General features: G+C 42.4%; 1 protein-coding gene and 1 long non-coding RNA gene across 2 annotated transcripts; both read left to right on the top strand.

Moving 5' to 3' along the window:
- The first annotated feature begins 4,766 nt into the window (after nucleotides 1-4,766).
- LOC117843738 (uncharacterized) lies at nucleotides 4,767-7,067 on the top strand. Its single transcript, XM_034724423.2, has 2 exons — nucleotides 4,767-5,861; nucleotides 5,957-7,067. The coding sequence occupies exons 1-2, from the start codon at nucleotides 5,028-5,030 to the stop codon at nucleotides 6,143-6,145; spliced, it is 1,023 nt and encodes a 340-aa protein (XP_034580314.1). The 5' UTR covers nucleotides 4,767-5,027; the 3' UTR covers nucleotides 6,146-7,067.
- Nucleotides 7,068-7,652: 585 nt separating this feature from the next.
- On the top strand, nucleotides 7,653-12,316 carry LOC117843740 (uncharacterized). The gene is made up of 3 exons (XR_011897585.1): nucleotides 7,653-7,823; nucleotides 7,962-8,075; nucleotides 8,431-12,316. It is a non-coding gene; the product is annotated as an uncharacterized lncRNA (long non-coding RNA).
- Nucleotides 12,317-12,999: the final 683 nt, after the last annotated feature.

Consider the following 12,999-nt stretch of genomic DNA (forward strand, 5'->3'; position numbering starts at 1 on the left):
GTCCCCCACACCCTCCTCCGCCTTCCCCGTCGCCCGGCCTCGCCGCCGGCAAGCTCGGCCACCCCCCCAACTGGTTTTCCCCTCCAACTCCCTGTACCGAGCCAAGGAAGAAGAAGGGGAAAAATCCCCTCCAATTTCGATCTAACCCCTATTTTTCCCTATTCAATAACCAGCCCTCCCACCTCTCTCAAAGATATCTCACAAATATGCCCTTCTACCTTCCAAAAATATTCACGAATAGGTCCTTGGTTCTCGCAGTTTAGTCCTAAACCCTGTTTTAAGCCCCTAATACTCCGTTAACTCGTCATTTCATGCGCCAAACTTCCTCCAATTAATCCCAAATTCGACCACGGCATCCTCCAATATACCTCCGCTGAGGCATCTCAAATTTCATGAAAATACTCATTCCTCCTATTTTCCGTTCGCATTCTCTGTTCGAAGCTCAATGGGTAAAACTTTAATTTTCTTTTATTTATTGTGTGCTCGATTGTGTGTGCCGTAGATCGTGAAGTACCTGAGGAGGAGCACGAGGAGGAGTTTGACCACGAGCTCGAGCCCGAAGACCAGCACCGCGAGCAGGAACTCCCGGAAGGCTTTGAGGACGGCAAGTCCAATCTCACCCTTTGATGCATATTTATCCTAGTTTTTCAAACACCACCTATTGGCCTGTTTTATAAATTGCATATTGTTTTACCGCTAAAACATGGTTGGATAGCCACCACTTGATTGTTATGATTATTCCTTGATTGACCTATAATTATCTCTAAATATGACTTGCTCTATTTGGATGATAATTACTGCTAGAATGCTTAGGATCTTGTTACTCAATTCAATCATGACTAAAATGCGTTTTGTCAAAGAATAAATGTGTGAGTGTTTCTAAAAGGGAAAATGGGTTTCCGGAAATAAAGGTAAAAAATGCTTAGATTAGATGGATGGGTGTTTCTTGTGTGAAATACCAATAAGGTGGGCTCGTACCTTTGTGGTTGAGCAAGGTTGGGAGATATCCATCTTGTCATGGTTAAGGACCGAGTTGATGTGTGATCTTGCCTAACCCAACAATCGTGCAACTACTCGACTGTTGTATGCGGCAACGGCTTAGCATAAATCCCACTAGCTAGTCTGTTAGTCATCAGGTGAGCTGGTGAGCAACGGGAGACCATGGAGAAGGAATAAGAATTGTGTGAACTTAGATCCCGGTTAAGACCTCGTTGGTAGGTCGTTAACACCTTGGTTGCTTCCGTGTTGACTAGTCAGTCTTAGCTAAGGTGGGTAATGGCTTTGATAGGATCTGCACTGACACTAAGGTGATCATGCTGCGGTACCCTACTTGTGGGAAAAGTGTACAACCTATGCAGAGTTAAAACCTATCCGGGTAGCCGTGTCCATGGCATTGGACGAGTTACGGCTTGGTCACATAACTAGCGGTTGGAGATGGATGATTTTCTTGGCGTGTGTTGGATTTCGGAAGTGTCTGGCAGTTGTGCCGTGAGCTACTTCGGACGGGGAGTTCGGTAGCATGAAAACTTGGATCCTTTGTGTAGGATCAACCCTACTTAATGATTCGGTTACCAAAAGAAATGCTTTGTGAAAACTCTTTTGAAAATGAACCCTTGCATGTGTTGAAAATCTAGCTTTAATGCAAATGAACGTTAGCCTTATCCTTGTTTTATCCTGTGCATATTCTTGTTTGTTTTCCGCTTCCATGGACGGGGTTGGACTTTTTGAGTACTTTTGTACTCACCCTTGTTTTGTTGCTTTAGAGGAAGACCCGGACTTTGTCGCTGAGGATTTCGAGTAGGAGGTCGCTTCCGCACCCAACGCTGCCTGTGGTGTTGGCCTTTGCAGAATGCTTCCGCTATCGCTTAGTTCCGATTGCAGCCCGGGGTGCGACTGGACTGCAACTTGGATCTGTATCATTGTTGGTTTAGTTCTACTTTGGGTGTGGCTTGCCCGCCCGCTCCTTTAGGAGTTGTACGATTTTGAACCATCTGTTGAATAAATGTGTTATCAGCCTCCTGGGACTGATATTTGTATCACATTTAGTCTTTACCTATGTGGGGACGCTTCATAGACAAGCACCAGGCTCTGGGGGTTCTTGTCGGAAAATTGGGTGAATTTTCAATTTCTTTTCTAGTCGGAGGCTGGGGGGACGAGTCCGAGGGCAAACAACGTTTAAAATACTTGTAGGTTTTGAAATTTTGATACACAAGAATCTTTTGGAACATTCAGTGTAGTCTAGCCGACACATTGATCAACACGCAATCGACATTTTTATATATTTTTATTTTTGTGCTTGCTCCTTCTGAATCTCTTCGAGTCTTAAACTTTGCGGGTGGCGTTGGATCATCGTTGTGTTTCTATAGAAATTTTTTAGCTATTTCGATCGTGATTTCGACATCAACCTTATTCGTGATTCACGAGCGGAGCAAAAGAATCCAACGGCTTCATTTGCTTTGCCATCACCACTTTCCACTCCCTTGTGCATCATATCAATCAGCTTTGGACGAAACAAAATCCATACGATCCGTCGCAACATGAAAAAAATGAAAACTGCAACATCAAAAATTACCTTTTGCAACAACCATAACTGTATGATAAAAATAACAGCATACGATCCCGTGAGATTCTAAGAAAAATAAATTCCCACCGCAATAAATGGAGATGTTTCATACGACATATGACTCGAATCCCTTTTTTTCTCTAGAAAATCAGAACTTTGCAATTCAGCTATGGAAACATCATAGAACACCTCATGCAACATACAAAAAAGCTAACACAACAAGAAATCACTTGCTGCAACATCAATAAAAAATCATGTTGCAACATCGAGAATAAAAATCTACTGCAACATCAGCAACACAAAACACTTCAACATTTTAAATCTCTAATGCAACATAAAAAATAATGCTGCAGCAATTAGAAATTACTAATGCAACATTCTGCACTGTCTTCTTGGATGCTCATGTATGCTGCATCCTCCGCATCCCCTTGTCCTCTTCTTTTTACCGGTGCAGGAGCAGAAGGAATACATGGCTTGCTAGGGGTTGACTTACATAATGATGAGCCTCACGTTGGTCCTCTGCACCTTACCCTTCCCTTCTACTTGATCTCCTAATCAGCTAATTGTAGGAAGAGCATGGCAGCGGTGAACCTCTTGCACACGAGCGATGGGGGCGAGCAAATGCTGTGGAGACGCTGCAGGAGTCACCAGGTGCGTCTCGCCGGTGTGTAGCAGAGGAATGGAGGGAGAGGGAAGGGGAGGCAAGCCACTGCAACCTCGCTGCTCACAGTCCATGGCGAGGAGGCACGGCGGTGTGTGGGTTGGAGCTCCATGAGGCGGAAGGAAACTAGAACTCCATGACGGGCGGCAGTGCATTGAACTAGCGGATGAAAAACAATTCAGCCGGCACGGCTACCGCTGCAGCAACACTAGCCTGTGAGCTGTTTTTCATATAGGGAGGCATTAACACGCACGAACGCTAGCATTACCGAATCCATAATTATGTCCTCTACCCTGACGTTAGGTTATCGTTATCGTTAAGGGTACATGGTATTTAATTTGCTTGCTGCCGATTAAATAATAAAGGAGCATGTTGCCGTGAGTAGCTCAGTAACAATGTGCGTAACACCCCATGTCTTATACATAATATAAATCATTCCAATGCAACTGTGCTATCAATTATGACAACTGATTTGTTTTTATCAAAAATACAAGTTCTTTTTGATAGACCTATATAGCCTCAACCTCAACTGAAGTAGACTTTTTAGATGGATTAATCTTACAAAATTTCTCTCCAAATATATGTTTTTTTTCAAATCATCACCTAATAGTCCGTGCATGTGCACGGCCCCTAGTTTAAATAGGTACCTATTTGTTCTCACAGCCCCGATCATATCGCCTGGCGCCATAATGATGAGGCACAAGGGTGAGGCATGCCCGTCAGGACGGTGGGTTTTGTCTCGACGTCCTTGTTGCATTTGCGTGGGTAGACCTATCCGTAGCTCTGTTTGAAACATCTTGCGTAAAATGAAAGACTCTACAAATACAACGTACTATTAATTAAATTTGACCGGTGAGAAAGCAAAAATATAGTATTATGGGATTTGATGGTCATTGAAAAACCCTTTCAGTTGTTAGGTGAGTGTTATAGGCCATATAAACCGTCAACCGTTCCGAGAACGATAAGGTAAGGATAGGCCAATTTCATCTGTAGCTGCAGTCGCTTTTGAACAGTATATTTGTTCTGTTAATTCGTGCCCGGCGCTATTACATATACTTTGTCAGATATTTACCCGATAAATAAGAAGCTGATTTGCAATTTTCTGATTTCAGCACGTAAATCCAAGATTTTCTGTTAAAAATAATATCATTTTAAAAAAACCCCAGCCAACGCGGTTACTCATCGGAGTCATCGCTCATCAACAGCAGGAACCTAGACCTTGTTTAGTTCACCCCAAACTCCCAACTTTGGCATTATGCAAAAAGAAGATTCCGCATCACATCAAACTTGCGGTACATGCATGGAGTACTAAATGTAGACGGAATTAAAAACTAATTGCACAGTTTTGTTGTACTTTGCGAGACGAATTTTTTGAGCCTAATTAGTCAATATTTGGACAATAATTCACAAATACAAACGAAACGCTACAGTGTGCTGCAGCAATTTGGCAACTCCAAACTTTGGCAACTAAACAACGCCTAGCCCAATTGGTGACAGGTGGGGCCTACCTAACTTAGCGTCAAAATCAAAATCACTTCCAGTCTTCCACCTGAGAGTCGGACTCGGACTTTCGGAGCCAGCCAGGCATGAGGAAATGGTGCGCCGTCCGTACGCCTCCGCCGCCTTCCACCGCCGCCACCGCATCTATGCAATAAAAATCCAAATCCTCGGATCCAATCTCAAATCATCCGCGAAGCAATTCTCTCGGCAACCTAGATCGCCCGCATCGCGTTCAATTCGTCCCAGCAACCACCGCAAAGGAGAGCCTTGCTCCCAGCAACCACAGCAGATCCGGCGAACAAGATGCTCTGCCTCCCCTCCTCCTCCGCGTTCCGGCCGGCCGATCCGGCGGCGCGTGGCGCCATGGCTTCGCAGCAGCAGCGCCAGAGCTTTCCTCACGCCTCCACTGCAGCTCGAGGCATGCTCAGCTTCTCCTCCGCCGTACCGTCCGGGCCGGCAGATCCTGCGGCGCAGCAGCAGGACTTCCGCATGCGGGAGTTCGACTACTTCGTCGTCGTCGACTTCGAGGCTACCTGTGAGAAGGATTCGCGCATCTACCCGCAGGAAATCATCGAATTTCCTGCGGTCCTCGTCGACGCCGCCACCGGCGGCCTGCTCTCCTCGTTCCGCACCTATGTGAAGCCGCGGCACCACCCGGTCCTCACCGCTTTCTGCTCCGAGCTGACGGGGATTCAGCAAGAGCAGGTCGACGGCGGCGTGGATCTTGCAACGGCGCTGGCCTTGCACGACAAGTGGCTGGCGGCGGCGGGCGTCGCCAAGAACCGTCTCGCCATCGTCACCTGGGGTGATTGGGACTGCCGGACGATGCTGAAGTTCGAATGCAATTTCAAGAACATCTCCAAGCCATCGTATTTCAACCAGTGGGTTAACCTCCGGATCCCCTTCGAGACCGCGTTTGGCGCTGGGCGGCGCAACCTGCAAGAAGCTGTCCGGGAGGCGGGTCTGCAGTGGGATGGCCGCCTCCACTGCGGGCTCGACGACGCCCGCAACACAGCGCGTCTCCTTGTCGAGCTGATGCGGCGGGGAGTCCGTATCTCCATAACCGGCTCTCTGGTGCCACCGCCTCTGCCAGAGCCAGAGCCAGAGCCGGAGCCGGAGCCGGAACTCCAACATCAGGTACAGCTTTCACCGGCGAATCGCAACTTAAGCTGGTGTGATGATGGTGCTGCTACTACTGACTGCTTCTACTGCTACTGTGGTGTTCCTATCAGAGGCGGTGTGGTGACCACACCAGGACCAATGCACGGACGATTCTTCTTCGCTTGTGGGAACTGGACGCCGACATGTCGTTTCTTCCTCTGGGCTGCCTGATTGCCGGCCATCTGGACTCCATCGCATCATCGGCGTTAAGGTTAGCTAGTTACTACTCACTTGTACACACACATGGAGTGCATGCTTAGTTAGTGCTCAGGTAGGTGCCACACTTGCTCAGGAGTTTGTGCTCTGTGAATCTGTGTGAACCAGTTAGAATTTTAGATGGTTGGTAGCAGGGTCTGCCTCTCTGGGGTCTTGGATGGTGAATCCTGATGAGGAATAGGTGCCTGCAATGAAGCTTGGCATTACCTTTTCCTAAACATAAAACTAGCTTATTGTAAATAAAGAGTTAACAAAAATTTGTTGCTCTCAAATATTAGTTGTTCGGGGGAGTAATAACAAGGGTAAGACATGTTAAGCTAGTTGGCTATCCATTTCAAGTTTTTAGCATACAGGTCCATATATTTGAATAACCATGTATATGAAACATGATCCTTTCTGTTCATTTTTGTCTCTAAAATAGCTTCAGGTTGCACTTGTTATTCTCCATCCACATCTTTCATGTCAGATAGGATTATAAATGCAGCCATTGTCAATAAGTTTATAAATTCACATGGTATGGAAAATGTAACAATTGCTAAAAGAGTTGTTTGTTTACCAATTGGAACGTAGCAGATAAAGAGGAACTAGAAAAGAACCGAATTCTGAGCCCTTGATCGTTGTGAGTGAACCTTAGGTTCATTATTTTTTTGTTTGTCTCTGTGTGGGTGGGGTGGGGGCTGGAACGGTGGAGGCAGTCTGCTGAGTACCTACCGTGTAAAATACTTCTGGTTCACCTAGATTGACCGAGCACCAGTATGTGGTTTTGCGGTATCCTAAGTTAGATCTGAATAGAAGCACTCCTGTGTGTGTGTTGAGGTGTCTAGGATATGACTACACGTTTTCAATGTAATCTAGTTCTTACCTGGTCTTCAATGTAGTTTTTATCCAGCCTTCAATGTAATTGAGTTCTTACCAAATGTAATTGACTTGTTACTCAATATAATCAAGTTCTTACCTGTTCTTCAATGTAATGGAGTTCTTCTGTGTAATAAACTTTATATGGAAGTGAATGGAGATTGTTTTCCCCAGTGTTTTGCAAATATTGTTCTGTCCTGTCATTTTACCTTGTGACAGTTTAAAAAGCTTTGGTAACTTGCAAATTGAATGGTGAACCTATTCTTCCGTTTTCTGCATTGATGCGCTCACATCCGATTCCAAGCCTCGCACACTGGGAACAGGTATTTCAATTTGGCAAGAATTAATGATTGGCATGCATGGGTTTGTAAATATTCAGCTTAGTTCCCTCTGGTTATGTGAATTTTGAATCACGGGGGTGAATAGTTATGGAGGCCATACGTCAAAAATAGCTCTTGCCGCATTGTGAACAGTTAAGGTTGGCAGGACCTGGAAGGTTTTTCCTCATGCTGGACACAACTGCAGCTGAGAGTTAGAGCATGTTTGGTTTCTGCGCGGGGCCGACGGAAAAGGGCGCGAGAACTACAGAAATGGCATGAGGCTGGCGGAAAAGCGCACAAAGACAAGAGAAACGGCGCAACGGAGATGATCGCTGGAAGGGACGACCTGTTCTGCTCTTTGATCTTGTATGTAAGTCTTATAATCTACTTTCTCCTGCTGTCTTCAGCATTAATGGTTTACTAGTAGCAGATTGCTTTGAACTTGATCAAGCTTCCTTTCCTCATGAAATAACCAGCCAGTTTAAATTGTATTATGTAGTACTGAGATGGAAGAAGAGGCTAACACAGAGCGCCATGATTCCAATATGTAAGTAATACAACCTGACTTGTTATTTCTTACGTGACACCAAATGGATATTAGTTGTCCCAATCCCGAGTACTGCTATTCCTTGCTTGTTCTCTGCAATTGCACAAGTCCCCTGCTCATGTTATTTTTCTGTTGCAGAGCTATACTGCCTGGATTGGTAGCTCATGTTGGCATGAAATTTAGAAATTCCGATGAGGCTTGGGCATTTTGGCTTAGCCATGGCGGGCAGAAAGGATTTGAGGACAGAAAAAGGTATTCAAACAGTGAGATGAGGACTACAAGAAGTCATGGGTGTGAAAACCTTCTTATTTGTATGTTGGAATTGCTTACAGTACTACTCTAGTGGTTTGTTGAGCTTAAAAAACAGCAATATTTTGAATTACTCGTAGAAAAAAGCACATAGTTGGATCAGTATATTTCTATTGATTTATCAGTAATCAATATATATTAGCTTGACTACTTAGTATCAAAGTCTATGGGCATATATTTGATTCGAATTACACATTTAACCATTACACATAAGTGACTATCCACATTCTGATCATCTAAACTATAACTACCTCATGTTAGATGGATTATGGTTTCTTATATTTGCTTTCACCTGCAGGGACGCTACCAGTACTTAGGAAAGGAAATTCCAGAGCAAGTGCTAAGGCTCCTATCAGCTGCCCAAGCAATGATGAGTATGTAAGCCCTTTACTACTACTACATCCACTTTATATTGCAAGTTCACCATGTCTGTAATTACTAATTACAACTATCTGGTATTCAGAATGGCACATTGCAGCAGTGAGAAGTGGCCTTTTGTTGAGTCTTGCATAGGTAGTAGAGTTAATTTGCATTAGTTTAGTTTGTTGGATCTTATGGTAAGGTAGACATTTGCATTAGTTATTTGAGATAGGTGCTGAGATTTTGAGTTTCATAGAACTGGTTATTTGAGAAAGGTTTCATCAGTCCCAAATAATATAAGCATCAAATTCAGAGCCGCTTTGAGGTTTAGCATGATCGGTATATTCAATGGTTCGCAACTGGAAGTATTTTGCTACCTGTTGGATTGCTCAATACTGCATGTATATCATGGTTATTAGAGGGTTGCATGGTTGTTGCTCAAACTGAGACAGCAAAAGAATATCTTTTTTCCATCTGTCAACAAGTTAAATACGGACGACATATACTGATTAAATTGGAATATAGTAAAGGTTGAAAAAATTGCTACCTCCTTCCTTTTGATTTAACACACTGTACCGTTTTTTTCAGTCCTTATGTTAACACAAGTTGGATTAACTAGCTGGCTGCAATGGGCTAATTTACCCAGCTGATCTATCCAATTAACTGAAAAACTGATAACTTCCTCTTGCATGTCGAGTTTAAAGTATTATTTTCCTGCTGCAATGATGAGTGATAGTCTTTGCATTCCAGTTCTTAGAAAGTTTGATGTAAGATTGCATGCAGAAAAGACACACACTTCATTTTTTATCATTGATGGTCTAACACTGCATGCTTGCTTTGATTACCATGTCGACTGGTAGTGGCCAGTTGCCTGTTTGTTGCAGCATTGCTGCAGGATGGACGCCAGTGGCGTGGCCTGTTCACGTCCAGGTTTGCTCGCGTCCATGGGAAAAAGGTAGGAAACCCCAACTGATGTCTGCTTCCTTCTACTTATATTAATTATTTTTGTTCCTTCCAAGCATTGAAGTGTTCAAGTGAAATTGCAAGTTAGATGAAAATTTAAGCTTAGTGGGACTTAGTTGTGATGTTTCTTTAACATCTGTGATAATATGTAATTGAAATTTGAATCATCTATGATTGACAAGTAATTGATGGAACAATTTATAAGAGGACGCTGCTGATAGTGACAACAATGAATTCATGTCTAGAGGAAATGAAGAATGACATTCCTTTTTTTTTTGAGGGAAATGCAGTAAGGGAATCCCCTACTGTGGTATTTTATTTCATATAAATTAAATAAATAAAAAGAGGTACAGTAGCATCCTGGAGTGCTAAATCACAAAAAGGCCAATTGATAGAGATAAGAGAGAGGTCAGAGAAAAAACTTTACAGAAGGCTATTCAGCCAGATGGATACATTGTGACTAAAAGAAAAGGACTAAATCTGTGCAAGTGAATCTTTACAGTATCCACAAAGCAAATTTTCCAATATCTGAATGAACCCTGAGTTCCTCTGAAGGTTTGTGCATTTCTCTGTTTCCAAATTTCCCATGCTGAGATAATGAAGATCTCCATGAAAAATTGGTGCTGACATTTCATCTTAGCTTTTTTTTTTAAATGTAGCAAAGAATCTGATAGAGTGATCCGATGATGTACCAACAAAGTTCCAGCATCTACTGCTGAAAGGACATTCATAGAACAGGTGATATGTGGTTTCCTCTAGATTTAGGTTGCATAGTACACAGTTATAATTGTCCCCATCAATCTTGTAGTTTCTTCTTCTGTGTAAGTTTCTGGAATTCAGTCTATCTTTGAAGATTAGCCACATGAAGTTTTTTAGCTTTTTGGTCACTTTAGCTTTCCAGGTTCAATTGAAAGGAGTTGGAGGTGTAATAGATCTGAATGATAGCAGATAATACATTCTTGAAGAGTAATTTCCATTCTCGCAACAGTATTGCCAACTGTCTGTTTCATTGCTTTACTGCTGTATTTGTTCAACTTTGCTTTGCAAAATTTGCAGTTCCTCCAATGCCTGCTGGGATAGTGGTATATGAAAGTGTGTCTGTGGAGTGCTATCTGCCAGAAACTGAGCGAGAGATACATTTCATTTTTTTTGCAAAGGAGAATAATCTTGGTAGTTGGTCCCTAAGATAAGATCCATTCCAGGCATCATTCCACATCAATTTGCAGTTGTATCAATTTGGAGTGCTATCTGTTTCATTGCTTTGCTGCTTTATTTGTTCAACTTTGCTTTGCAAAATTTGCAGTTCCTCCAATGCCTGCTGGGATAGTGGTATATGAAAGTGTGTCTGGAGTGCTATCTGCCAGAAACTGAGCGAGAGATACATTTCATTTTTTTTTTGCAAAGGAGAATAATCTTGGTAGTTGGTCCCTAAGATAAAATCCATTCCAGGCATCATTCCACATCAATGTTGCCAGTTGGACGCTTTGATTTCCCTATTGCGACCATCTTTTGTCTATGATCTTTACTAGCAATATTATTAGTGGGCTTATTAGTTTGGTAAAAATGGCCAGGTGAATTGTTATTTAGACAATGTTGCGTTAAGACTATATATTGTTATGTTTACGATAAAGTACCATACCCTTCCTGGCTAATTTGGAACCTCTTTATTTCTTTTCACGAAATCAAGGAGCATTAGTCACTAACGATTAACCTACATATATTAATATGAGATGTTTGGTCATAATTGCAAGTGGGTTCTCTGCATGGAGAATCTGTAGTAAATGAAATTTCTGGAGCAGAGCATAGGTCACTGCCGATATCCATGTGTTCTCTCTCTCTCAATATTCATGTATACCTTGGTTGCAGTGTCTGGAGGCTTTTTAACTTGGCTTAGGAGATGAGGGAAAATAAATTTCTGTTTATTTATTTAGGACTGACATGGTAATGGTCTTTTTTGTATATGCACAACAAATTCCATACTATCTCAGTTTTTTTTTCCAAGGCTCTTTTCATAAGCCTAATTTTGAAGTACTCATATGGTGGTCATTGATGTTTTTTCTTTTCTGTTTAGAGCTTTTTTACAATGCTTTTAAACTACCAATGGTACTTGCAGGTACTTTCCTTTCTTATCCTTCTTATCAAAAAAGAATGAAATAATGAAATAGATTTACATATAATTAAAAGGGTATCATAGTAATTTCTTACTATTTTTGATACTTGTTCCACCAAACTGGTACTTCTTGGCCCTTCTCTTTAGGTACTTCATGGTACTTCCTTTGTTTCCACTGTTCGGTTTTGCCGGATGGACGGCTCTTATTTTTTTCAAACATTTTAAAATTTCTACTCTGTTTATCATATCAACTGATATGGGTTCCACACTCATGTTGGTTTTATAATGACAGCAAGGAGAGCAGAAGGAGATGTTTGAGCAATAGGAAAATGATAAGGAAGATCTTGAGGTACTATTATCTTGGGACAACTTGTTATAGATTTCTTGGGAAAAAAAATCTTGGGCTGACAATTGCTTACATTAGGGAATACTGGTTTCGGATTGATTTTGTGCAAAAGGTTCTTGGTCTGTGATGTTTATTAGTCTTCAATATCCAGATGGTTTTAGCATTGTTTATATGAGTTCCAGAATTATCATCTTCAGTTCATTGTGACTGGGTTCGGTTGCCATTGCACCGATATCTTGACCACCAATATTTAGCTTCCAGTGATGCACTGATGTGCCACCTGAATGTCTGTACGAATGTCTTCGCTACCTGAAAAATAGCTGTGATGATTTAACAATGCATTCTCTCTTGTAGCAAATTTAAGATGTGCAGTGCAGTCAGATTTAAGATTATACTTGCTGATTCTTTTTTTTTCTTCGGTGCTAACCAATGTTCTACATCGGCCTGTAGAGATCTGGGAAATAATCGCCACTGCTCGGTTTGTGATGCCAGAGGTGTGTGAGGCTTCCAGTAGGCCGCGTACTGTTCTTTTTCAAGAATGCATAATCACAAAAATTACATTGGGGCACATGTTCCAAAAGAATATGTAGCCAACATCAGAAGATCTGATGTACCATATAGGAATAAAAAAAAAAAAGAAAATACAACTCAAATTCTCTTATCTCCATATACGCAAATGAATCGACTTCTCAATTGATGAAATCGAAACCAAAGCATGAGTCAATCCAACAACGAAGAAGAGTGGCAACTCCATTTGCTAATTGATACTCTGACCACAAACTCAAGACCGCAGCAAAACCATCCACACTTCATTAGGGATAAGCAAGATACTAGTAGCTGTTGAAGAATCCAAGTTAGGCAACCACAATACCCGCACGAAGTACACCACCATTTAAAATCTCCGATATGACGCCTCCACCGAGGATACAATGATAGTCGCCGCCGCCGCTGCCCGCTAGGACAAAGTTTTCACATGGAGAATTGATGATGGGGTGGGCTCGAGACAAACCGACGGCGCCCTCAGGAGGGAAAATGTAACAACCAGGGTTGTTAAAAGCCTAAGAATAGTCATTAAGGTGTTAATGGTG

Source organism: Setaria viridis, chromosome 2 (assembly GCF_005286985.2).
Source record: "Setaria viridis chromosome 2, Setaria_viridis_v4.0, whole genome shotgun sequence".
Classification (NCBI taxonomy): Eukaryota; Viridiplantae; Streptophyta; class Magnoliopsida; order Poales; family Poaceae; genus Setaria; species Setaria viridis.